General features: G+C 49.9%; 9 protein-coding genes across 9 annotated transcripts; 1 reads left to right on the top strand and 8 right to left on the bottom strand.

Moving 5' to 3' along the window:
• Window positions 1-36: 36 nt before the first annotated feature.
• On the bottom strand, window positions 37-1,991 carry BKA67DRAFT_593120 (major facilitator superfamily domain-containing protein; the record flags this gene model as incomplete). The annotated part of the gene is made up of 2 exons (XM_046104907.1): window positions 37-1,234; window positions 1,306-1,991. The coding sequence occupies 2 exons, from the start codon at window positions 1,989-1,991 to the stop codon at window positions 37-39; spliced, it is 1,884 nt and encodes a 627-aa protein (XP_045957330.1).
• Window positions 1,992-2,911: 920 nt separating this feature from the next.
• On the bottom strand, window positions 2,912-3,786 carry BKA67DRAFT_568428 (uncharacterized protein). The gene has a single exon (XM_046103032.1). It carries the CDS (start codon window positions 3,471-3,473, stop codon window positions 3,261-3,263), a length of 213 nt encoding a protein of 70 aa, XP_045957329.1. The 5' UTR covers window positions 3,474-3,786; the 3' UTR covers window positions 2,912-3,260.
• Window positions 3,787-5,849: 2,063 nt separating this feature from the next.
• Window positions 5,850-7,463, bottom strand: BKA67DRAFT_506729 (uncharacterized protein; the record flags this gene model as incomplete). Its single annotated transcript, XM_046097141.1, has 1 exon — window positions 5,850-7,463. A coding segment is annotated over one exon (1,614 nt), but the record flags the coding sequence as incomplete, so codon positions are not given.
• Window positions 7,464-8,236: 773 nt separating this feature from the next.
• Window positions 8,237-8,722, bottom strand: BKA67DRAFT_659694 (uncharacterized protein; the record flags this gene model as incomplete). The annotated part of the gene is made up of 1 exon (XM_046107496.1): window positions 8,237-8,722. The coding sequence occupies one exon, from the start codon at window positions 8,720-8,722 to the stop codon at window positions 8,237-8,239; it is 486 nt and encodes a 161-aa protein (XP_045957327.1).
• A 374-nt stretch (window positions 8,723-9,096) lies between these two features.
• On the bottom strand, window positions 9,097-10,820 carry BKA67DRAFT_593118 (peroxidase TAP; the record flags this gene model as incomplete). The annotated part of the gene is made up of 5 exons (XM_046104906.1): window positions 9,097-9,326; window positions 9,388-10,040; window positions 10,097-10,374; window positions 10,445-10,685; window positions 10,741-10,820. 5 exons carry the CDS (start codon window positions 10,818-10,820, stop codon window positions 9,097-9,099), a joined length of 1,482 nt encoding a protein of 493 aa, XP_045957326.1.
• A 3,445-nt stretch (window positions 10,821-14,265) lies between these two features.
• On the bottom strand, window positions 14,266-15,085 carry BKA67DRAFT_568415 (uncharacterized protein). The gene has a single exon (XM_046103031.1). The coding sequence runs from the start codon at window positions 14,810-14,812 to the stop codon at window positions 14,363-14,365; it is 450 nt and encodes a 149-aa protein (XP_045957325.1). The 5' UTR covers window positions 14,813-15,085; the 3' UTR covers window positions 14,266-14,362.
• A 2,376-nt stretch (window positions 15,086-17,461) lies between these two features.
• On the bottom strand, window positions 17,462-18,413 carry BKA67DRAFT_308014 (uncharacterized protein). Its single transcript, XM_046096123.1, has one exon. It carries the CDS (start codon window positions 18,173-18,175, stop codon window positions 17,663-17,665), a length of 513 nt encoding a protein of 170 aa, XP_045957324.1. The 5' UTR covers window positions 18,176-18,413; the 3' UTR covers window positions 17,462-17,662.
• A 238-nt stretch (window positions 18,414-18,651) lies between these two features.
• BKA67DRAFT_519348 (guanine-1-methyltransferase-domain-containing protein) lies at window positions 18,652-19,683 on the bottom strand (the record flags this gene model as incomplete). The annotated part of the gene is made up of 2 exons (XM_046098092.1): window positions 18,652-19,086; window positions 19,240-19,683. The coding sequence occupies 2 exons, from the start codon at window positions 19,681-19,683 to the stop codon at window positions 18,652-18,654; spliced, it is 879 nt and encodes a 292-aa protein (XP_045957323.1).
• Window positions 19,684-20,266: 583 nt separating this feature from the next.
• BKA67DRAFT_568412 (putative MSH2 protein) lies at window positions 20,267-23,579 on the top strand. The gene is made up of 2 exons (XM_046103030.1): window positions 20,267-20,606; window positions 20,678-23,579. The coding sequence occupies exons 1-2, from the start codon at window positions 20,451-20,453 to the stop codon at window positions 23,291-23,293; spliced, it is 2,772 nt and encodes a 923-aa protein (XP_045957322.1). The 5' UTR covers window positions 20,267-20,450; the 3' UTR covers window positions 23,294-23,579.
• Window positions 23,580-24,916: the final 1,337 nt, after the last annotated feature.

Raw genomic sequence — 24,916 nt, 5'->3', positions numbered from 1 at the left:
TCAGAATTGCAATGAGACCCCACAGACAGGCCATGCTCATACATCAGTCTCGTCCTTGGTTCTCGTCGGCGCCGCATGCGCTTGCGCGCCGGCTTCTTTCTCGACATCGTGGACCAGGGGGTCACCAATTGGACCTGAACCCTCCGCGTATTTCTCTTTTCTCCTTTGCGCCTTCTCAAGTCGACGCTCGTTCTTCTCTGCATCTTCCCTTAGTTGTTTGATTGCCGGACTCTTGGCCCGAATTTTTGCCCCATACTTGTAGAAAATGATGGGGATCGGGATCATGGCCACCTCCAGCAGCCCTAGAAGCGTGCCCGCCCACTGAGGCGAGAGTGTGGCATACATGCTGGGTCCAGCGAGCGGTAGCGTACCGCCAAAAATGCTTCGCGTCACGGCGTTGCCTGCCAGGGCCGACGCAGCATAGATGCCATATGAGCCAGCCAGGTAGTTGCTACCGTAAATAAAGCTGATGGTGTTACCAGCGCCAAAGGGGATGCCAAATGCAATCGGAATCGCCCAATGTATCGTGACTGGAAGGCAAGTCCAACTAAACACCAATTGCCCTATGGGTGTCAGGATGGCCCCGATGATCATAACTCTTGCTGTCGCCTCAGGGGGGACCCTGCCCGTCTTGGGGTCTTTGGGGTGCGCATTGATGATCTTGCGAAATAAGGGCTCGCTTAGGATGGCTACCATAGTTCCAATGCCGATTCCAACAAATGCCAGACCTGAAATGCCTGGACCCCAACCACGGTACTGCTGAAACACGATGGGGTAGGCGACGAAACACAGGTACAAGATGCCGTAGATAAGTGAGATCCAGAGGTTGAAGAACCACAGGATAGGCTCAGTGAAGAAGAGGACGAATGGTCGCATGAGGTTAACTTTTACAAGTTCGGGCAGCGAAACTTTGTTGTCGTATCGGGACCACCACCTCTCGTCTTCCATTTCCTTTCGTACGCGAGCAGCCTTTTTCTGCAAGATGATTGGCGAGTATGTTTCCTTTGCCGTGAACATTGTCATGGTCCCGACACCAGCAAGGATGAGTACAAGCCAGTTATCCCATCTCCAACCGAGGTACTGGAAGACAAATCCGCCGATGACCGGTCCCGTCACTGGGCCATTAAGCGGCGCGATCGACCATATCGACATGACCAAAGCACGAGTTTCCTCAGTTGAGATATCGACTACGGTCCCTGCGCTGTTAGAAATCATAGCCGCGCCGAACACAGCGCTGTTTGGTTGTTAGCGTCAAACCCCCGACATTTGATTAAGGGGAGTGGTGCTTGGTGAGCTGGTTCTTACCCAAAGAATCTTACTACGATGATCTCAGCCAGCGATGTCGCTACGCAACTTGGTATCACAAGCACAGTGAAAATTATCATGCAGACAATGTAGACTGGCCGGCGTCCCCACAACTCACTGGCCGGGGCCACAAGCAAGCTTCCAACAGCAAGGCCGAGCAAATACGTAGTCACTCCTAGAGTCACGATAGTCGAACTTTGAACATTGTACTCCAACTTCAAGCCGGAAATAGTGGCTGTGTAGCTTGTGCTGTAGAGAACTACAACCCAGGTGGTAAACGAGATGCAGAATGTCACCCATGCGCGATAGCCGAAAGACCAGTTGCGAGGGTTTTCTGGGTCATCATCGTCAAAAGATACTTCGAAATCAGGCGGACGTGAGGCCGAGCTCCCAACACTTGTGGCTGTCCGGATGCGGTTAATGTGGTCGTCGTATCCCTGCGAGATCGCCAGTTCCAGTGGTTCGAGCGGGTCACTATCGTCAGAGGCATGAGATGCGCGGCTTGCACGCGATGCGCGACTTGCATGACTGTGTTGGCTGTGCTGGCTATCCCGTCTTGCTGGCTCGTTTGGCGTTCGTGAAGGGGACGAATTGTTAGACTGGCTGGAGGCTGATTCGCGGGCCGTTGATTCGGTGTCAAATTCCCTCGGCTTAGCTGACGTGCTTAGCTTGTTAGTTTCTCCCATTTTATTAGAGCGCGCCACTCCGGCGTGCGACGCGGGTGTATCCTTTCAACCGTCGTTAAATGGTCGGTCGGTTATTCTTGGAGTAATTATGTAAGGACTGGATATATCCACGATCGTTCAACTGAAGGGAGGAGTGGACACCTTGGGGCATGGGGTTCTGGGGAAACAAAGTGTAGGATAAGTGCAAACAAGCTGCATGATCTAAGGAAAAGGGCATCGGTTGAAAGAAAGGACAGCCAAGAAACCTTTAACAAGTCTGGCGAAGAAGCGAAGACGCGAAGCTCCATTTGTATGCACCCATCTTGTTGCTCATCTTGGGCCGCTACCGCACAGGCTACCTCTTGCGACAGAACCAAGCCTTTTGCAGATGCGGTATGCATTTTGGGGTGCTTGGCTGAGAAATCAAAGACTTTGCCATTTTGAACCCTTGTCTGATCGCCGGATGAGGTGCTTTTTAGTTGGCGGGGACCAGCATAACGGATTATGTTTGCTGATCACCTCGCCCTTGTGTCCAGCGCCTAAGCCCCAGCCCGCCGGCTATAACGTCCACGAATTGGCTCGATTGGGTACTTCAGGAACTTCTCAACAGAAAAGGCGGAACAAGAATGAATTTGCACAAGTGGTGCATAGCAAAAACTCACAGAACCGTCGAGTAGCTCCCATGGACTCCATCATTATAACGCAAAACAGCCTCAAGGATACTACAACCTACTGTAAAAGTGCTTTAGAGAGAGCCAGTTGGCATCCAACAATGTGCGGCTTTCGTGATTATCTGTATCGGAAGCTTGGGGTATGCGATTAACCTTGGTATCTTATCATGCAGTGGAACAGCATAGGTTGTGTATTGCTCCGAGTTGAGTTGTGTTCTATCACTCTGATGCGGGGCAGCCCTATGACTCGCCGGTATGCTTGTGAGAACATAATGACACACACAGCTACAAGCTCGTTCCGAAGTTCCGACCGCAGTACTACATATGACATGTCAATGGATGCTGTAATGACGGCCGTTATGCCGGAGATAACTATCCAACACAAACTCCTTACCGCCCGCCTGGGATCTTCTTGGATAAGATCGGCTAGAGCTGGAATAGGCAGTCAACCTTGCGCTCCCTGTTGACAAGCCGAGGCTGGTGGAGCAAAGTTCACGAAACCATGCACGCGTACGCGCAATACCTACAGTGGGAGATAAAGCGCGAGCTGATTACTCTCACCACCTCCCTTTGTCCCGATGTGACACTAACATTCCGACTAGCTCTAGACAAAATCCTATCAAGTGCAGGCTCCGACAGATTGACACACGAGAGAAGTGCACTTCGTCATAGAAAGTCGGTCTCTAGGTATAAGAGCCGTCTCGATTATAGATAGGGTTCCCAACATGCGCAATATAGGTGAATTGATAGTGATATGTGGTTGGTGTAACCCAGAAGCAGTTGTTGGCGCGAGGAACATTAGTGACTCAATCGGCAAGAAGCAATGTCTCATACGCTCCGTAGCCAATATAGCATCGAGCCTTTGCTCCGTACAACCTTGAGAAATTAGTAGTGGGAATCTCTAACAAATCTCCCAGCTTTCCGAATTCCACGAGACGACCCGTATTCGACACCGCAACATGATCAAAGTTCCGAAAACTGGATAGTCTATGGGCAACCGTGATGATGGCGGCGGTACTTGAATTCGGAGCGGATAATCTCCTGCATCTCGGGGTTGTATGCTGAATACTTTTTCGTTAGTCGTTTATTTTGTAATTTTCTTGCACGGTATTGAGGTACGATCCAGCAAACCTCAAAGATGCATCCAAATCTAGTGCCGACTATCATCTTTTCTCAATCAGAGAAGGCTCGAAGAAACCTTCGCAGTTTGTGTGGAACGTACTCAATACCTCGTGCGTACAACACGTTTGTCAACAAAGGAAGATCGTAACAACCTCCATTGTGGCCAGATATCCACAAAGGTAATGTGTTGTGCAAAAGACATACGTGCCAAATATCCCGGTATGAAAATACCTTATAGCTCGCCCCGGACCTGAAAGTTAGATTTGTAGTTAACATTCCCGGATTGGAACCGCGGTGCACCCATCAGCATCCAAGGGTTTAAAAATCACGGTGTACCTGAATTACACACCGCATATATGTTAATAACAATACAAAAGTTGTATGATTAACAATTCATTATTAATCGAGAAGGCCACATCTGAGACAAATCCTGTGAAATAACAACACCGTTGTCAGGGCAGGGGTGACTGCCTATATATAGTATCCCATAACGCCCGACTTTGTCGCTCTTCTTTCTTCCCGCGATAAGGGTTGACAAAGCTAACTTTGTTCATACGACAATCATCCCTACACATCTCGACGCCCCCTCGAGCGCCAAACCCCCCCAAGCTGAACTCCACCACTTTCTACACCCAACAAGCCACGACACCAAAGATGTGTTTCGGACTATCACAACTTTTCCGCGGCGCCAGCAGCCGCCGCAAGCCCGTCCCATGGGAGCACCCGTACGCGGCAGCCGGGCAGCTGCCGTCGCCGTCCTCGGGCGTGTCTGGGACGCGGCACGCCGGGCGGGTCAACTCGGGCTCCCGCGAGAACCTGAAGTGCGTCGACCGCGACCACACGGACGCCAGCAAGAATCTGTGGTGGGACAGGATTACCGGCGAGGTGTTCCAGGGAAGCCACGCCAATGGCAACCTGGTCCCCCGACCTGACCTTGGTGTTCGTTTCTCGTAGAGGCCTAGGGGTTTTCTTCTTTCTCTTTCCTTTTCTTTCTTTTTCCTTTTCTTTTTCATTCTCTCCCTCCACTCCCTATGATCAAGACCCATCACTGATCACAAATCCCCGGTGACTGGGGGCCTCGGTTATTTGTAGGTTCTGGTAAGGATTCGTGATCTTCGAGGACCGTGTTTTTCGAATCTCTGAGCATAGAGGCTTGTAAGTGTTGTTGAACTATTGTAGGTCTTTGAGTTCCGTCCATGATTGGGTCTCGGACTTTTGATGCCAGAGTAAGGTAAGATACTCATCTGCGTTGTTTTGGAATTGTTTGCAGAAGCAATAACTAAACTAAGGTTTGCTACCTCTATCTGCCATTGGCGGGTGTGTCTGGATACTGCCCCCAGGAACACAACAGGCATGATTGTTTAGAGAGAGAGAGAGAGAGAAAAAGGACCGTAATGATGTGGAGAAATAGAGAAACACGTTTCCTGATACTCTTTTTATCCTTACAATCTGGCCTAGCATATGAATTGATTGATCGTGACGAAAGACTATATTTAGAGTTGCCCTTCACTTATGCTCACCTCCCTCATGGGTGAGCTTGATCTTGTTCAATTGTCGTGAAATCAGCAACCCTGAAGACAAAAAAACGTGCGCAGCAGGAGAATTCACAGCTGCGATGATGGAGTAGTTTTAATTGTGGTATGTGCTGGACTAGTGTTCCTGCTCGTATCGCAAACCATGGTCTCCTAAAAAGTGCCCTCACGATGAGCATTACCTCGAAGAATATAAAACCAGTGATTTCCCCTTCCAACGCCTTGCAAGTTTTAATGCTAAAAGCAAACAGGGTATGAAGTCATATATATCGTACACCAGGGCAATGTTGAAAATCGTTGGAACGTACAAGTTCCGTTGAAAACGACCAAAATCAAGTCCAACGAGTCGGCATAAGCTGCCGCGTAACGTATGGAGAAAGATCGCTGAATCACTTCTTCTAGTAGAGATTCTGCAAATCTACTGGTCCATTACCGAAGCCACCATTTCCACCAGTGGGTCGACCTGCGTTGCCTTGCTGTTGATTCGACTGGTATGAATTGAACGAAGATGACGGGGGCTGTGACGGATTGGCATTGAAGCTTGAGCCGCCACCTAGCGACGGAAAGCTGTCGTCGTACGAAACACCAGAGTTGGGCCCACCGTAGGCTTGGTTCTCTCGGTTGCCAACGTCATCCAGCGAGCGATAATTGTGTCCGCCACCTTTGCCGCCGCGACCAGCATTCTTATGATGGCCGCCGCCACGAGGGCCGGTACGATATCCACGACTGGGTGTATGGTTGCCACCTCGGTTTGAGCCACCGCGGCCACCACGGCCTCCCCTGAAGCCGCCACGATCTCCGGCAGAGTTAGCAAAATTGCCACTGCTGTCACGAGGGCGAGGGGCATGGTTGTCGTCGCCGGTGTGCTTGCGCTTAGATGCCTTATTGGCGAACAAACTCTCGTAAGCGTTCTCGTTAGGGTCTTCGGGCTCGATACGTAGCAAGACCTTCTCGCTGACTGTGGTGTCAAGAATGTAGGCCTTCTCGGGTGGAACGGGGTGCCAGTTCTGGATTTTGCCCGCATCCATAGGTCGTGCACCCTTCCGGATGGCGAGAACGACGAGCGGACTTGGATTGTCGGTGTGGTATTTGGCATTCGGCGGAACTGGCTCAACGGAGGCGGCCCAGATATTATTCTCGAAGCAACCAGTGCCAGTTACCTTCCACTTCATCTTGGCGCCCATGCCGCCCACCTTTTCGAGGATGCTCTGGGGGCAGGGTCTTGGGCAGATCATGATATTGTTGCCATGGACCTTCAAATCATTGCTGTTCGGGAAATTGGACAGCTTGAGTAGCTTCTGGGTGTCCTCCTTGCCGACCATGTAGCTGGTAAAGAAGACGGTCTTCTTGATGATCAGAGGCTGTTGATTGCGACCGCGCTGGGAGGGCTTCTGCCTGAGCAGAGCGTTGTGGCTGTTAATGAGATGCTGGATCTCTGCGACCTCGACCACAGGATCCAGGAAAGTAGAGATCTCGGCAACCTGTACGACCTCGGCGTTGATGGGCCCGCGGGTCTTCTTTCCCCCGTAGCCTTCCTGGCGCCTGTTGTAGTCGGTGAAGAAGCTGCGAAAGCCTTGGGTGTGCTTGACCCGGTCTTCGTAAACGCGGATCTCTTCAGCTTGTTTGTAGGTTTCCATGAGCGACTCGAGAAAGATCTGCTTGAAGTTCATGGTGCTGGTGAAACGCTCGTTCTGAGGTCCCACGGCGGGCTTCAACCCGACCAGGTCGAAATCAAGACCCTTGGCCGCCACTACGCGCTTCAATAGGTCGGAGAAGCCACGCTCAGACCTCCCAGTCAACATGACGGTCAGGGCCTCCTTCTCTTGCATGCTGAGCCTGACAAGCTCGACGATCTTCTCGTTCCACCAGCCTTCCCAAGCTCGGGGCTCCTCGCGTTCAACGCCGTCGCCTGTGGCCGCGAGAATTCGCGAGTCGTGCCACCAACCACCATTGATGAAGATGTCGGGTGATGCCAGGTTGCCGAGGGTCTGGCCGTTCCACAGCTTCGGGTTCGGCAGGGGCGTCTTGAACAGAGTGTTGTCGAAGTCGTAAACGTGGATCGTCTTGATTGTTTCCACGGCTGGGAGCTGTTTGTTCAGGATGGACCATCTTCCCAATGCCGTGACGGTGTGAGTATTGGTGGCAGGTCCGTTCGCATTCTGGGCGGAGGCACCTGGGCCGCCGGAGAAGCTTGTTGCCATGATTCGGGGTGCAAGAAAGCGGAAGGGAATGTGAAACCGTGGTTTGATCAGAGGCATTCGATCTCTAGATCTAGAGACTCATGGCGTGGGCGGGTCCCGAGATTGCGACAATGGATTGGATGGCGATAGGTAATGAGATTTTATCTTGGTCTGGTCTAGTCTGAGTCAACGGCGTGGGCGTTTTTGACGGGGGGGTGCTTCAGTGAGTCGTTGTTGGACAATCTCTAGTGGGCCAGCGCTACAAGCTATAAAAATACTCGATGGTCCAAGCTTATCAGTCCTTAGGATGTTCCCAGCGCCAACCAACCTGGCAGACCTGGAGCTCAGTTGCCATTTAGTTGACCGTCAGTTGAATGACAGCGCTATAATCCGTAATCCTACTAACGAGCAGGGATGGCAACGTTGTGAGATGGGATATGGGACTACAAGGTATTTCCCCGTTTACGAGTAAATTACATGCTTATTTCTACAATTTTTGCATCTTATCATCTTGATCCTTTGATCTCCCTGAACAGATGACTCTGAGTTAGGGAAGGGTCCCTGTCTGTAGTAGCTATTTACAGTAAGGTCAGAGCCTCAGCCCTAAACCAAGAACACTGCACTATGCGCTGCAGGGGCTAACCCCGCCCGTCTAAACCTTAGAAAGTAGGATGTTGTTGATGTGCATATTGCTTGAAATGACGTCGCACAAAGCCAAACCTTTCAGGAACAGTTCGCGTTCCGTAGCTTAATTGCTTTGATCAATACCCCTTGAACAGCGCGACCAAGGCCGTGGCAACCCATGAAAACATTAAATAGTCCAACACCTGCAGCAACTCCTCCGTGCGTCTCTGTGCCTCGTTGTAGTCTCCCATCTTGGGCAGTGGCACTCTCGCGCCCGCCGTCTTCCCACCCTTGCTTCCGCTCCAGTACTGTGCAATGTGTGTCCTGGCAAAGTACACGGCCGCCGCCATGACCGGCGAAGCGATGAATCGGTAGAGTATCCCTCCTTGTCCTCCCCTCCAGAATAGGTAGAGCGACGTCAGCAGGGAGGCTGTGATGGCTAGGGCGCCCGATGTCTGCGTGGTCCGTGTCTTGTGCAGCTGGCGTTGGGCCTCGTTCGAGTACTTTGCCGCCTTCTTGGCTGCATCCTCGTACTTCTGCAGGTTCGTGACTGCCGTGTACGATTGTTGGCCGCCGTATGCCGCGAGGCCCGCCTGGGCGATGTGTAGGAGCTGAAGGAACATAGTGTAAGGAGACGCACACAGCTTGCCCGCTTGAGGTATGATTGATGGATCAGTGCAGACAGGAGGGTTCAAAAGGAAAATGCGTGGCATGTGGCGATCTTATATATGTTGCTCTGTGACTAAAGTCGCATGTCTCGGAGTGTGTCTGAAGTATCAAGGCTCTTAGTCGACTTACACATCGCCCGTGACGTCATCAAGAGTAGTCCAATTACGCTTGCCTCAATTGTGCTCGACAGCTTTCGGCCTATGCGCTCACACGCAACTGGACGAAGTCGCCAGTGAAATGAGCAAATGCCCCAACGGTCAATCACGAGGAGACTAACACATTCAAGGTGGTATATAAACTAACTGCAAAATACTCGAATACTCGATTCTCAAGCTTTCTTGGCGAAGATACCCTTCAGTGCAGAAATAGACGGAGAGAAGAAGTATTCTCCTCCACGAGAGACGACCCAATCCGCTTCCAGCTTGAGCGGGAGCGTCAGATCCTTGGGATCAGAACCAAGGATATCACGTTGAGAGTTATCTAGAGGCACCCCGATCAGCGGGTCGAAACCAGGGACGACGTTCGCCCCAGGTGGAAAGTTCTTCTGGTTTGCCCAGCCTGAGAAACGTTGTGAGCCAAATGATTGTTGCTGAGATGCCGGAGCTTATGAATAACTTACGGTTTTGAATGAATTCGAAGCCGTTGGCAATGTTGCTCTGATAACAAGCAAAGAGCAGACCTCTCTCGAGCTTCTCGTCGTCCGAGCTCTTCTTGTCGGTCTTCTCCTTAGGGGTTACTTCGGGCCCAAAGGTGATACCACGGCGAAGGATGCGTCGGATCTCTACAGTTGGCAAATCACCGCGAGGATTGGTCTTGCGGATGTGCGCCGCGAAGGGGCATCTCTCCTGGTCGTCGATCGAGAATCGGAAGTCCTGGTTCTTCCCAGGTACAGCGAGAGATGGATCATCCTGGATAGGGGCAAGCTGAACCGGCGCGCCACTCTTCCAGCGACCAACCAGACGTGCACCAAGTAGGTCTTTCCCGGCATTCGGAGGAGCACCGATGCCCACGTCGAGCGCGTTCCGCTCTAGGAAGTCGTCGAATTCGGGCACAAGCTGCTTCAGGTAGCGGAAGGCCAAGAAGCTGCCATCGATGGCCCAGGATGGACGAGGCACGGGCCCAGCGCTCGTCTGCCCTGGTTCAACAAAACCGTCGTCACCTTCACGGCCGAGCAGGATAATTCCTTGACGGACTGGAGGATCTATGCCGTCCATGTCGTCAGAGTTTACGCCCTGTATGGAGGGCTGGCTGAGACCATCGTTGAACCCGAAACTATCGTCCACCATGTCAATCGCATCCACCCAGTTGATAAAACTGGGGCAACTTACTGTTCGTGGCCGTCTTCGCTGCCAGGTCGGGTTTGTCCGGCAAGCTCCTTCACCACTATAATGCCGGCGTGCTCCTTGCCGACTTGGAAGATGTTCTTCACGCGGCCCCAAGCCTTGTCAAGAATGTGCTTATGGCTAGCAGCCACGAGTATGACACCGTGTATTTCTTCCTTGAACTTCTCGTCCCATTTGTCCAGATTGTCGCCAAGCGTGTCGGCAGCGTGCGCACGTTGTCCTACTGTGAAGGGCGTATCATTGATTTCATCGTTGATTCCGAGCTGTGCGAAGACAGGGCGGTTAGTACGTATTCCTTGAGTGTACCCTGGTGGATAGGACGCGGTCACTTACGGTGGTCAATCCGGTTTTTGAGAATGCGATGTTGACTGCGCTGTTCTCCAGAAGACCAGTCTGTCGACCAATCTGGGCTGCCTTCCGCTTGGCATCTTTGACCTCATTGCGGAAGCTCCTGGCGTCGCCCGCAGAAGTGATCAGAGGGAGAAGATGTGCCAGCTGGTCCCGGAAACAGGCAACTTCGTCCTTGTTGATACGAAAGAAAAAGAACGTTTGCCGCTTTTTGGCAAGTCCCTCACTTTTCCACCATTAATATGGCATCCCGCCATGTCAAACCTTTGAGGGGGTCTTACATAATGTCTCCCTGAACGTTATTAAGGTCCAGCGGAGGGAGTGTCCCAGTTTGCGGCAATGGAAATTGAGCGTCACCCATGATTGTAAGTTTTCTCTTTATCTTTATAGCACAGAAGAAAAGGAAGATTCAATAAAGTCCTACTAATTGCTCTCGTAGGAGATTCTCACCACCCGTTACGAATTCCTCTGCCCCATATTTATACCTATTCGCCTTCTGAAGTCCTACACACGGGACAGGCAACGGTCAACTCAGCACATCATGACTTCGGAAAAAGCAACCAGGCAATGCCTCGCATCTCAGCCCTAGATGTGGACATAACTATCAGCCAGTCAGCCACCGGGGACATTAGCCTCAAAGCTGGCATTGTATGTAAGCTTAGATAAGAATCTCGCCAAGCAAAGTTAAAGTCAGCCGGTCCAATGTGAAACGTCCAACCACGGGAAACGCGTCGCAAGCCACTCGGTCTTTATTGCAAATTGTCTTGACTGCATTGGTTAATTGGCGCCAACGTCCTAGATGCCTATGTCTTGGGTCGTACATGTATTTCCCGATTGGCCGTTGGGTTATACCTAAGATTATCTAGGCGTCTCGTATTCGACCCTATCTGTTGGGATGAGTCAAATCATAATCAGATGCCTTGACCGCAAGTATGGCATGACTGCAGGTCCTGGAGGGCAGATTGCTTGTGTATGACCACAAAGTATATGCCAAGTACGGCGGTGTATTGAGGCCCTGTCTTGGATAGGTGAGACTTGACACCTCGATATCGATCCATTTCAAATGAGGAATTAACAAGTTTGGTTATTATTTAGACTAATGGGATAAGGGGTAATGGGTATTGCACGCCGTCGGTGAGACAACAGTGTAAGGCTGAAAATATGATATGTCGTACAACGAACTAATAATAGGCCAAGCATACAAGCAATTTGCCATGGTACAGCCGGTTGGTTTCTATCAATTCGACCCATCCGAGTACTGATCCCTGACTATCATAGTGTTCGAAGAAGAGAGCCACAACAGCTGAGGCCTGGGGTGCCACCATCATGAGACCTTTGCAATGGCTATTCATGATTAAGGGCCAAGAATATGGAAGCTTCAAAGCCATCGATGGCGCCCGGATTGCTTACGCCCAACATGCAGGGATTGCCAGACTACCGTGTCCCGGGGTAGTGTACCCGGTATAGGCTGGCATCCCAGGTGGTCACATTGCACGAAAGCACTCGAACGGATTGTCAGATTTGATGCTCACCGCCCAGCTGCACAAGAGACGGCTCAGTCATGTAGCTTGGTTGTTGACACTTCTTCAAGAAGTGTTGGTTATGGCGCGCCGGGAAGTTCTGAGATGGGATTAGCATGTCCTGCCTGTTTCTACATTATGGAGACACTTCAATTAAATATGCCTACTTTCACCTTCCAGAACATTTATACCCACTCGCCATTAGAGTCCTAGGAGTGTGTTGGTGCGCTGTCGTTTGTAGCATATCTGAGGCGCCAATGTCTCTTCTTGGCAAAATTTGGCTCGATCAGGAGTGGCGCAATACAGCCTTTGGTAGAGCAGTGGCAGCGATAGTCGTCGTAGATCGATGGCCCTTTACAAGCTTCGTTGAGTTTTTTGTCAAGCCTTATGCAAATGCCAAACACCCGGGCTACATAATACTGAAGATGCGGCCAGATACATGGCGCTTGCTTGGGTATAAAGCTGGATTCTGCGCCCTTTTCCAGGGGCCACACAACAGTATCAAGCCAGTAGAGCAGCTCAATGGAAGAATCACCAATGAAAAAGAATCCCATTGAGACGTCACACAATTCAGCCAGTGGCGTTAGACCATGTCCGCAGAGTGCGTCTAGTTCTGTCCACCCAACTTCGTAGAGGGTTTTGTAAGAAAAGATGTGCTGGACGATGCCCCCGGTTCTGGGAAGTTGACAATACAGAGATCTCAAACCGCAAATGTCGAGTGTCTCGGCAACTGTGGTCTTCTGACTGAGAATTTTGTAGACATTTGACCCAATACATGTTAGTGTCCATGACTCCGACAACCCAGCTTGGTATTGTTCCTGGAGGTCAAGATGCATTGAAGTTAGCGCTTTCAGCTCAGCTTGCCTCCGCCATAATTATTCCAGAGTGAGTCGAAAAATGACGGTGTGATTTCTCACGCAATCCAGCGAGCTTTGATTTGTGGCGTGGCATATGGCCAAGTGTTATGCAGAACGTTTTGTTTGATTGCCATCATACCATAGCCTTTGGCTAAGAATGGCTCATCCGCAGAGATGATAATTGAGGCAGACTCAACGTCCCCGAGCGCACATGCTCAGTTGAATGCAGCGTAAATATTGCAGCCTTGCTTAACAAAGAAACTCAACCCTTCTGGCCACCCAATAGCAAGCTGAATAGGAGAATATTGCTGCTTTTTGACGTTATTACTCCTGTTTCCCTCAAATAGTTTTCGTACACTTGAAATTGACCGGTGAATAACAGCCATACACAAGTTCAAGTATCCCAAAGGCTTGAAAGATTAGCAAAGCTTCACAATGGTTGGCCGGGGAGCGTTGGAGCACCTTAGCTACGTCTGGATCTGTGATCAGTAGATTGAACACACTTACGGTGCCTGTGAACCACCATGTTTCAAGAAAGTTTCAATCAATCCATCATATCCCTTGAGTCCGGTATAAAGGTTATGGCCAATCCCATACGATTTGTGAGTTGACGGTCCAATCAAATGCAAGGCGAGCAAACCTGACGCTGACCAGTCTCCTGTTGTTTTCCCTAATTTACGAGTGTTGTACCAGCCACAAAATGCGGTTCGAGCATTTAGATCGACTTGTGCTGAACTAGCTAAGCCCAGGAGAAACCTCAAACTGTCCTCGACGTAGACCACGTCTTTGCATAACAAGGAAATCAAGCCGACAATTTCCTTTACAAGTATCAATACAGGCTCAATAACGCTGAATTTTGGGCGTGATACTCAAAAAGAGCAGAGTGATACCGTTCTCATCAGTGTCACTCCCGGATGCCAGTCCCTAGAAATCACCTTCTCAATGTCATAAACGAGATTTGTTACAGCCGGCTTAGTTTCACGCCTTCTGCAGTATAAGGTCTGTGACCTGACACCGTCAATTTTATCAATAAATTCATCAAAAAGGCAAAATAAAGGGCTTTCTGATCGCTTAACTGTGGCGTGAAAAAGCGAAAAGGGAAAATTTGACCATCCACGTCCGTTATTCCAGGCCCCGAGAGTGAACTGTAGAACTCTATTAAGCCACATATAGCACAGTATATTTATTGCACCTCAACGTAGGAAATAAAAAATTGCGGAATTGCAATACTATACGAGATCTTCCTCCTTATATGATCTTGCAGAAGCCATATACGCTTTTCACCAAGTCTCAATTGGTGATGAGATTGCATAGAGACCCTGTCGTAGATTTGAAGGTTTCAGTGTATCAACAAGTCAGATTCACTTGTACCATTAAAAAGCGAATGGAATCAACAGCTGTGCCCATGCCACAGGACAATGACGTGGGTGTTGTTGGAACATGCGGTGTTATGTTCTACTTGTAATCTTAATGTTAGATTCTGCTTAGATACCACTGCACCCCTCAATCATTCCAAACACATACATCTACTCCCAATCATCATCTGAGTCGAATGAGTAGGCGGATGTGCAGCTGCCACAGTCCTTTCCGAATCGGGATCGTCTTCTCAAGATAAATCTCGGTCTCGTCATCAAACGGTGACGCCGCCAGAGAATTTTTCTTTGGTAATGTGCCATGGCACGCTGCCTGAAACTGACAAAGTGGTGCCGAAGTACGTTTTCGAATCCCCATCCCTCATAGCCAGCATGTTTCAACACCGCGGCCCATCTATCTTCTCTAGTTTGTGCTATCCGGATTCCATCTTCAAATAGGACTGGGTCGTAGTTGTTATCATCATTCATCCAATACGGCTCACGGCAAGCTTCTACAGGCAGTAGCGGTAAAACGACTCTGTCGACGATAGCCCACCAATAGGCCCAGAAGTTTTGCAGTGGTATATCGTAGAGTGATCTCCTTAGACTATGATATTGGATCATCAAAAACTCAAGCTGGCCGATTGAGTCTTCATCGTCGACTCGGACTTCTTCCAGCTCCTCGTCCGAAAGCCGAGTCGCGCAGCAAGTGTGTGCAAGACCCAAGCGTTCGAAAAGCTCTAGCCGACAGATTTCACGGTAACAACGCTCTTTTTCAACTGTGGTCAGACTCGAACAACGGACCCAGTATCGTAGATGTTTTCTCCGCAAATCGCTGCGTTGATAGCAACGCCTATGTATGGTATCAGGATACCGTCTACTTTGTCTCAAATTAGCTTCCCGGCCTGGACAGCGCCAGAAGATATAAGGGGCGATGCAGCCTTTTGAAGAGCAGTGACACACACAAGAATCATAGACTAGCTGGTCGTTACAGTAACTGGTGACTCGGGAGTTGATTGTGCCGAGGTCGAATAGAGCTACAGCCAAATAAAATTGCAAGTGTGGCCAGCGTGTACGAACGCCATCTTTCGGTTCAAAGCACGGTCGTGCGCCTCTCCGCAAAAACCATAGGGTCCCGTCAAACCATGAATTATCTATACGGGCAAGACCTCTATAATGCAGCTCCATATCACAGAAGTGAGCAAATGGTGTCAAGCCGTGGCTGCAAACCGCATCTACGTCTATCCAACCGATGCGGTAAAGAGCCTTGTGGTACGATATAGGGTGTCCAGGAAAGCACAAAGAATAGTAAAGCTGACAATGCGGTGAGTTAATCTCGCAAATCTTGAGTCTCTCCGGTATCTGAACTCTCTTGGATAGCAACTCAAAGATAAGCTTGCCTCGAAGTATTGGGGTGCTTGTGACAGACAAGCCAATCGACTTCTGCTCTCGGGCACTCAAGTGATGCGTAACAAGGGCGTGGAGTTCCATTTGCCGGCTCCACAGCTCTTCTGCAACTAGCAAAAACAAACCGGGAAACGAAATAGCTGAAGTGAAGATAGTATGACGGTCAGTGTCAAAACCCAGGTAGTCTTTAGAGAAGATGGCGTCTTCACTTGAGAGAAGGATTTTGACCGACTCCTCATCTCCTAATTTGCATGCAATTTGCAAAGCACCTGGGATGTTACACCTTTTGTCAACGAGATACTGCAAACCCGGAGGCCATCCAATAGCAAGTTCTAGGGGTTCAAACACAAGACATTGATCACACGGTACCTTGTCATCAGTAAAATCCCGCTTCAATCCCGACATCGATCGACGAATAATGGCTAAACATAGACCAGAATAACCCCAATCTGCGAGTGGTCAGTATTGAAAAAGCAGAAGTTGCCAAAATAGAATTGACAAACCTTCAGCTATATTTGGGTAGGCCAGGAAGAACTTCAACTGCCTGTGTTTGGAAAACAAGTAGCCGTTTTCGCTGAGACCGTCGACGACGCCATCATATTGCTCCATGAATGATTGAATACACGAATTGGACATCTCGTAGTATAAGAGCGTATGGTAAAGATTGAGTATTAGTGGTCTTTGGACATGATGTGTTAAAAAGGGAAGTGGGAAGTATCTATAGCCAGCCACTGTACCGGCCATTGGATTAACTTTCGAGATATGCGCCAGGTGAATGATTGTGTTTAGATAAGGACTAAGGTAGATGGCTTTACGACGTAGCAAAGTAATTAGGTAACAAACCTCCTAGAACCAGTAAGTGAACTACACTGGAATCAAGACCGTGATGGGATACAAACCGTGAGGAGAGTGTTACCATGCTCATCGATATCGCAGCCTGATGCTTTGCCGGATACGATTGCTTCCTGAATACCACGAACGAGGCGTCTCGTGTGTTTTTCCAGGGTGTCACTGTCCGATACAAGCATGAGTATTTGGTTTCCTGAGTCATCAAATACGATATTGCTTGAGTCCATACGAGTTGTTCTACTTTCTTCAAGTGTAACTTCCGAACACGTGGCAACAAAATCATCAAACAGGGAGAATATAGGGCTTTCTGAGCGCTCGACAGTGCCATGAAACGTTAGAGGTCGCAGTATCGACCAGTTTCTTCCTTGTTTAGCACACCAAGCGTAAACGCCAGGGCACCATTGAGCCAAGGACTCAGTCGAGCCTCAATCGAGCAGGCCAAGGAGCGGGGTTTTCCGTGAACGGGACACATCCGTAGACCCTGTCTTTCTACTCTGAACCCGAAAGGACCGTAATTGCAGATTTGCGTGGACTTGCCTTGCCGGCATCTGCACCTCCAAATCCTCAAAGGCATGTGTGACATACTGGCATCTTCCGGCGGAGGGATTGGATGTGCTGGAGGAATGTTCATGCTCAAGGTTGCAGTTCCTTCTGGCACGTTGATCTCGAATGTTGAGTCGCCAGCAGTAATGTTGTCGCAAGCGGTTCCGGTAGATCCAAGTCTTGCAGACATCAACTCCTCATGAAGTATTTCGCGTACGTTGACCAAGAAGGCGTTGCACGCCGCCCCACTTTGTTCACGCATAAATTCCTTCATATTTTCGTCTCTAGCATGCAATTACGATGATAGTACCAAATTTTGGGTTGAAAAATTGGATTCAATGCGACTCAAAACCAAACCGGAGGCTGCACCTTGTCTTGTTAACCCGCCCAGACTTTCTCGTATTCTAGCTATTTCGCCGTTCGTAGTTACGGAGCCCTGGTCTAGAATTTGCCGATGTCTCAGCCCGTCTTGCCGTACAGCATCTAAGTTCTGGGAGGCATCTACCATAAAAGCGTCGATTGAGCTGGAATTTTGAGCTTGTCGGGCATGGGTCTGTTTGACGATTCGAAAAGTGTCACCGATGCGCGTTGAAGAGGAAGTGACCAATCCAGAGATTTGAGCGCTCTGCTCACTGTTGCACAGAAACAGGGTTGAATTTTACGTCGCTCACCATTTTACAGGGTCAGCTTACTGCAGCAAAGACTGTGCAGCAAAAACTGTGTCGCAAAGCCGGAAATGTTCAGCTCAAGGATGAGGCTAGTCTTCAGCCTTTCAATGACTTTCAGATCTATCTCAACCTCTTTCATGACTTTTACGGTTATAGTAGACTTCCACAATCGAGCGATACGATTCAGACTGCCACTCTTTCCCTCGAGCTCTTTCAGATCAGTTCCCAGGGGCAGAAGAATCTTCCGGAGATCTTCTAAAGCTCTTTGTGCTTCAAGGACGAATGGAGAGAGCTGTGTACATTGGTCGATCGGTAGGTGTGAGTATACGGGCGAATCTGGTTGCAGCAGCCGATTGACTGACGATACTTCTCTTTCAACATGGCCGAAAAGCTGAAGTACTTGCGACGGTGCATCCTTGACATCTTGTAGCAACTTGGCAGCACCTAGCAAGCCTTTCACGGCGTATCCCACAAATTGAGCGCTCGCAGCTGCTGCTCCCAAGACGGTGACAGGATCCATGATGTAATATGTGATAAAGTTGTTGAGATATCTGCCAGATGCAGCTCACGCAATCAACGCCATAAATAATGTATGTTGGCCTCAACAAAGTATCGTTCGTTTTCTTAGCTCGACTGGAAACAATTAGGGAGAAGTTAGGAAAAGCTTGGTTCAATGGTGCGACTGGCCGGTAGCTTGAGATGGTATGGCAGATGTGTGATGGGATCCGGCAATGACAGCCCGCGCGAAGCTGAGCCAATCTTGATTGCAGAAGCGAGGCAATCTGCATACACCGCCCCGACGCAGCGCAGCCACACGCGAAGCTGCGCTGTGCAGCCTCTGGACGTGATTTATTGTTCAAAGGATAAAAACTAGACACACCTGAACCGGGCAAAAGGGGTGACACGTGATAATAGAAGCAGGGGTATCTAAGATTAAAGCTTTGGGTTATTCTCTTGAGGTTGAGAATATTAACAATTAGCATCGTCGTCGATACATCATGGCTCTACTGACTCTTTCGCAGTGTCCTCGAATGGGCTCGCTGCTTCCTCCATTTGTTGTTCTTCGTCTTCATGCGCTACTTCTGAACCGTCAGCGTCGTCCTTCAGCTTGCCGCCTTTTCGTTGAGGGATGACTTTCATGAATGCTTCACCCCAGTCGCCAAGTTCCAGCCAGCGCAGCATGATTTCCACAACATGGTTTGTGGCAAGGACGTGTCGGTCTTGGAGCACCATGTACTCGCCGATAGGCAATTTGGCCGTCCGAACGTTTCTTTCCCTAGCAACCTTGTAACATAAGCCTTTATGTCGGTTGCGATCTATAATGCCGCCTATCACGTAGTTCGTGTTGGGTTCTAGGCGATCCAAGACGTAGGGGGAATCCGCCGTCAAGTAGACGATTGACTTGTCCACATCGTCTGCTTCCAGTTCAGGCTCTGGCGCGGGATCGTTTCTCTTGGCCTTTCCAGTCGGCGCAGGCTCACCGAGAGAGACAGAATCATCTGTCCCAGTAGGCTTCAGTAGGTCAATGACAACGCCGCCATCAGCGCCGGCCATGAGCTCTTTCGCCGCCTTTCCAGCACCAACGAAGTCATCTTCAGCGAAGGTGATACCCTTCCATTTTTGGTATTGACCGACTAGAGTAGTGTCGAACCGTTGCTTCAGTTTCCCACCGAATGAGCTGACACAGAGGTGGACGGGATGCTGTGCAGTTCGATTGTCAGAGTATGAGCGCGTGACTTGGCTGGACAGCGATATCTGCTCCTTCTCGAACATGTAGTCCTCGTATTGGCAGTCAATGATGATGGACACTGGAACCTGGGTCTTGTTCTTGGGATCCCGACTTCGCTCTTTCTTGTGGAACACGGGTTCGCGACCTTCTGCAGCAGCCTGGGCAATCTCGGCCTCCTTTTCCTGCCGCCTGCGGTCTTGCTGGTTGTGTCGCTTCTCCTTGCGCTTGTCTTTGCGATCGGCCTTCTTTTCTTCCCACAGCTTCTGACGTTTCAACTTGCGTAACTGATTTTTCGACATTGGCTTGTCTGCCGAGTCACCTTTGGTGGTTATCTGTGCATGGTGTGGCTCGTCGTGTTCTTCGTCGTTCTCAGGCTCGTCCTCGGCCGCACGTTTCACGCCGGGGTTGAGCTCAGAAGCGGCATTGCCTGCCAAAGACTGGATTGCAGGAACGTGGTCTGGGGCATCTTGAGCCTGGGTTTCCAACGTGTCTGCAGCGACGGTCTCGAGATCCGCGGGTGTTGTTTGCGCCATTGTGAAAGCGGCAGCAATGTTGGTGACGATTGAGGAGCTTTGCCGACCCGGGGAAAGACAAAAAAAAAAAAGATTATGGCAGTGACGATTGGCGGTGGTGGGGGTATCGCTGGCAAGCGCAACCTGGACCGGGCAAACTGAGGTTAGACTGCGTTAGGTTAGAAGGGGCCCATTAGGTGCAGGTACTTGCACAGGTACTCAGCTCGCTCCCCCCCCCCCTTCCCCCACTGAGCGGCAGAAATTCAGGCGGTCAGACGCGGTAAGTTTTAGGGGGACTCTCAAAGAATTTAGCGGTAACAGGGGTTCGCGTTCGGCGCGTCTCAACTTTCAATTCAGTTTAATTGATTTTAGTATGACGCGACTGCGTCTCCAACTTCAACCTTGACATTGATATTCTCACAGTCAGATCCCTCTACTCGTCCGCAAAACGAAACGAAACAAAACAAAAGGACTCTTGTGCCAGCAATCGAAATTTATGAGCCTTCAGCCAAAACTTCCAAGATCTGTATTTGAACAACGAATTGTGTGACGCCATGTCGTCTCGTCCCGAGCTCAAGGTCGAAGATGAGACTGGCTTCATCCGTTACTTCAAGTCACTGCCCACAGTCACGAGCGAAACAGTCAGAATATTCGACAGGGGCGATTGGTACACAGCACACGGCGAAGATGCTAATTTCATCGCTAGAACGGTAAGTCTTCATCACAGTTGTGCATGCAATTGGCAACAAGGAGATATCCGCTTAACCCAATTCTTCCACAGGTATATAAGACCACATCCGTCGTCAGACAACTCGGCCGAAACGATGCTAGCGGCCTACCCTCAGTCACCATGACCATCACAGTCTTTCGACAGTTCCTCAGAGAGGCTCTGTTCAAGCTCGGTAAGAGAGTGCAGATATATGCAACCACCGGCAGCCGAATGAACTGGAACATCGTCAAACAAGCCTCGCCAGGCAACCTACAGGACGTCGAGGATGAGTTAGGCCAGCACTTCGAGGCAGCCCCCATGATGCTCGCCGTCAAGATATCAGCAAAAGCATCCGAGGCCAGGAGTGTTGGTGTGTGCTTTGCCGATGCCAGTGTCAGAGAGCTGGGTGTCAGTGAATTCCTGGACAATGATCTCTACTCCAACTTCGAGGCCCTTCTGATCCAGCTGGGCGTCAAGGAGTGCCTGATACAGTTCGACAAGGCCGAGAAGGACAAAGATCCCGAGCTTGCAAAGCTTAGGCAGATCATTGACAACTGCGGTATTGCCATGTCTGAGAGGCCTGCTGCCGATTTCGGTATCAAGGACATTGAGCAAGACCTGGCCAGGTTACTCAAAGACGAGCGGTCGGCCAGTCTGTTGCCACAAACCGACTTGAAACTTGCTATGGGCTCGGCAGCAGCATTGATCAAGTACCTCAGTGCCATGCAGGACTCGTCCAACTTCGGCCAGTACCAGCTTTACCAGCACGATCTGACACAGTTCATGAAGTTGGACGCTGCAGCACTGAAGGCCTTGAACCTGATGCCTGGCGCACGAGATGGCGTTAAGAGCATGAGCTTGTTTGGTTTACTCAACCACTGCAGAACCCCTGTAGGAAGTCGCTTGCTGTCGCAGTGGCTCAAGCAACCACTAATGAACAGAGATGAGATCGAGAAGCGTCTCCAATTGGTTGAAGCTTTTGCCAATGATACGGAACTGCGGCAGACTATGCAGGAGGAGCACTTGAAGTCCGTACCTGATCTATATCGATTGGCCAACCGCTTCCAACGGAATAAAGCAAATCTGGAGGACGTCGTAAGAGCATACCAGGTGGTCATCCGCCTCCCTGGCTTCCTCGGCACACTTGAGGCAGTAATGGACGAGCAGTACAAGGATCCTCTCGATGAGGCCTATACCAACAAGCTTCGCGAGCTCTCTGATAGTCTTGGAAAGCTTGCCGAGATGGTGGAGACGACGGTGGACCTGGATGCTCTCGATAACCACGAATTCATCATAAAGCCAGAGTTCGACGACAATCTTCGCGTCATCCGTAAGCGACTGGATAAGTTGAGGTCTGACATGGACCGTGAATTTAGGGATGCGTCTGATGATCTGAATCAGGAGGAGAACAAGAAGATCTTCCTGGAAAACCACAAAGTCCACGGGTGGTGCATGCGCCTGACGCGAACAGAAGCTGGCTGCATACGCAACAAGTCGAAATACCAAGAATGCTCAACCCAGAAGAATGGTGTCTATTTTACCACAAAGACATTGCAGGCTCTGCGACGCGAATTCGATCAGCTGTCTCAGAACTATAACAGGACTCAGAGCAGCTTGGTCAATGAAGTTGTGGCAGTCGCAGCATCGTACTGTCCTGTCATTGAACGTTTGGCTGGAGTCCTTGCTCATCTCGATGTTATTGTTTCGTTTGCACACTGCTCCGTTCATGCCCCTACATCCTATGTTCGACCGAAGATTCATGCTCGTGGCGAAGGCCAGACAGTGCTCAAAGAAGCGCGCCATCCCTGCTTGGAGATGCAGGACGATATCCAATTCATAACTAATGATGTGGACCTCGTCCGGGACACGTCGTCCTTTCTAATCATTACTGGCCCCAATATGGGTGGTAAATCAACATACATTCGCCAGATTGGCGTCATTGCCTTGATGGCCCAGGTCGGCTGTTTCGTGCCTTGTAGCGAAGCGGAGCTCACAATCTTTGACTCAATCCTCGCACGTGTTGGTGCAAGCGACTCGCAACTCAAGGGTGTCTCTACATTCATGGCTGAAATGCTTGAGACTGCCAACATCCTTAAATCGGCCACCTCCGAATCCCTGATTATCATTGATGAATTAGGTCGTGGTACGTCGACGTATGATGGGTTTGGTCTCGCATGGGCCATTTCAGAGCACATTGTGAAGGAGATTGGTTGTTCCGCTATGTTCGCAACACATTTCCATGAGCTGACTGCTCTCGCGGATACGTATCCTCAAGTTCAAAACCTGCATGTTGCGGCACATATCTCTGGCAGTGACTCAAGTGCCGATAAGCGAGAGGTCACGTTGCTGTACAAGGTCGAGCCGGGTATCTGCGATCAGAGCTTCGGTATTCACGTGGCAGAGCTAGTCCGCTTCCCTGACAAAGTCATTCGGATGGCAAAACGCAAGGCTGATGAGCTCGAGGACTTCACGGGGAAGCATGAGCAGAATGGCCTCGGTGTAGGTTACAACAAGGAAGATGTCGAGGAAGGAAGTGCCAGACTAAAGGAAGTCCTGGTCAAGTGGAAGGACGAGGTGAGAGGAGGCAACATGAGTAAAGAGGAGATGGTTCAAAAAATGAGGGAACTCGTGAAGAGCGACGAGCGCTTAATCGCTAACCCGTTCTTCAAAGCGGTCAAAGCATTGTAGATCAGCTAGTTGCGACTAGTAGAGATTTTGCGTTTGGCCATGTGTTGACACATGCTGGAGTTTGCTGGTGAGCACGGCGTTTGGTGAGCATTTTTGAGAAGATGGTCTGGTTTGCACTTTGATGTACTATAACGAACACAACGGCGACCTCACTATGCCAACACAAAGAATATTACAACCGTATATGTTCATCACCCATGACTCGATTAGCTGCCTACAATTGCAATAACGGCCATCGGTGGTACAGAGTCTTCGACTACTGCAGCAGCGGTCGAGCCGTACACTGCTACTGGTGCGTACGCTGTACAAATTAAGTTTGAAGAGACATCACTCAAGAGCACAAACACGGCAGGTTGGAACAAATAAGGAAACTACTGAGTATTCGTTAATGAGTACTGTTTGTGAAGGTCGTCGACAGATAGCGGCACGACCGCAATACCCAGACCTGCGGGATCAGCAGCAATGTTGGCGCCGGCTACTACAATGTCTACCACTTCAGAAGAGGACGGCTGAGGATTAACCGCGCGAGCCGTAGCATTCATTGCAGTCGGGTCTAGACTTATATCCATCCTGGTTGTCGCGTTTCTCGGGAGGAGAAAGGAGAAAGGAGAAAGGAGGCGTGGAAGATAACATGACAGGAAAGCCGCGACGTCTCCAAGATGGGCATCTGCGGATTACTAGCTGGCGCCGCGTATGCCATGACCTAGTCAAGGTACGGCATTTAGGCCCAGCAGAGCTTAGAGGCTCTCCACAGCTATGTTGAGGTATCGTGATGATCCTACAAAGATGCAGGAAATGGACATTACAAGAGGCTGCTCAGTGCAGTCAGAGAGACTGGCCAATGTCTGACATACACATTTCAGCTAGTTATTATTATACGCAAGGACTAATATCAATCAGGTCTGACCTTCCTACCAAATGCCCTCTCCATGCTTGTACGTCTTCGATCTGAATTGTAGACTCAAGGAGGGTGTTGCCACGACTGCTTTGATTTTTCAATCTCATTTAAAAGAAATTATTGACTATCATATAGTCACACATGCTTCATGACATGAGATTCACCAAAAACTATTTTACCAACAAAGTTGTTGAACATGAAATAGACGTTTGATCTGGTCGAAATCTGATTAAGTAGACGCCTAGTTGGTAGTCCCCGAAGCTCGCAGTCTCACTACTATATACTTAGTCTGGAGTAACAGAACGGCTACTCGAAACTCTTTCCACCTGATGTTTCTATGGCAGCTATACCTGGAGGCATGACTTCCAGGATGTCGAGATTTTCTGTTTACCATATATCCATGCGTATATACTCGATCCTTCAATATCAAATTGGAACGGAACCCAACATGTCGCACACTGTGATCATAATTGCGATATCTTCGATTGGCCTCACATATCCCCATCAGATCTATGTCAGGCTCATCACTGAACTTCGGCTGCTTCTTCCGGGTCACTGATATCATACGCCGATGTCTTTGGAGCAAAAGCTGGTGCCTTGGTCAGCAGGTGCCGCAAGAGCAGGTTTAGGTTCTCGAAACGGGATCCGAAGTGGCCCTTACAGATCTTGAACACAAAATCATCTCCGTCTGACTTGTCTGCACTCGCATCCATTCCACCCGTGGC

This window comes from Truncatella angustata (genome assembly GCF_020726525.1).
Source record: "Truncatella angustata strain MPI-SDFR-AT-0073 chromosome Unknown BKA67scaffold_5, whole genome shotgun sequence".
Classification (NCBI taxonomy): domain Eukaryota; kingdom Fungi; phylum Ascomycota; class Sordariomycetes; order Amphisphaeriales; family Sporocadaceae; genus Truncatella; species Truncatella angustata.
This window is presented reverse-complemented; position numbering and strand designations above follow the sequence as displayed.

Coding starts and splice junctions, on each gene's coding strand:
- BKA67DRAFT_568415 (XM_046103031.1), bottom strand. CDS start 14,812: ATGATCCAATATCATAGTCTAAGGAGATCACTCTACGATATACCACTG.
- BKA67DRAFT_308014 (XM_046096123.1), bottom strand. CDS start 18,175: ATGGATCCTGTCACCGTCTTGGGAGCAGCAGCTGCGAGCGCTCAATTT.
- BKA67DRAFT_568428 (XM_046103032.1), bottom strand. CDS start 3,473: ATGAGACATTGCTTCTTGCCGATTGAGTCACTAATGTTCCTCGCGCCA.
- BKA67DRAFT_568412 (XM_046103030.1), top strand. CDS start 20,451: ATGTCGTCTCGTCCCGAGCTCAAGGTCGAAGATGAGACTGGCTTCATC. Junction 20,607..20,677: donor CTAATTTCATCGCTAGAACG/GTAAGTCTTCAT, acceptor ATTCTTCCACAG/GTATATAAGACCACATCCGT.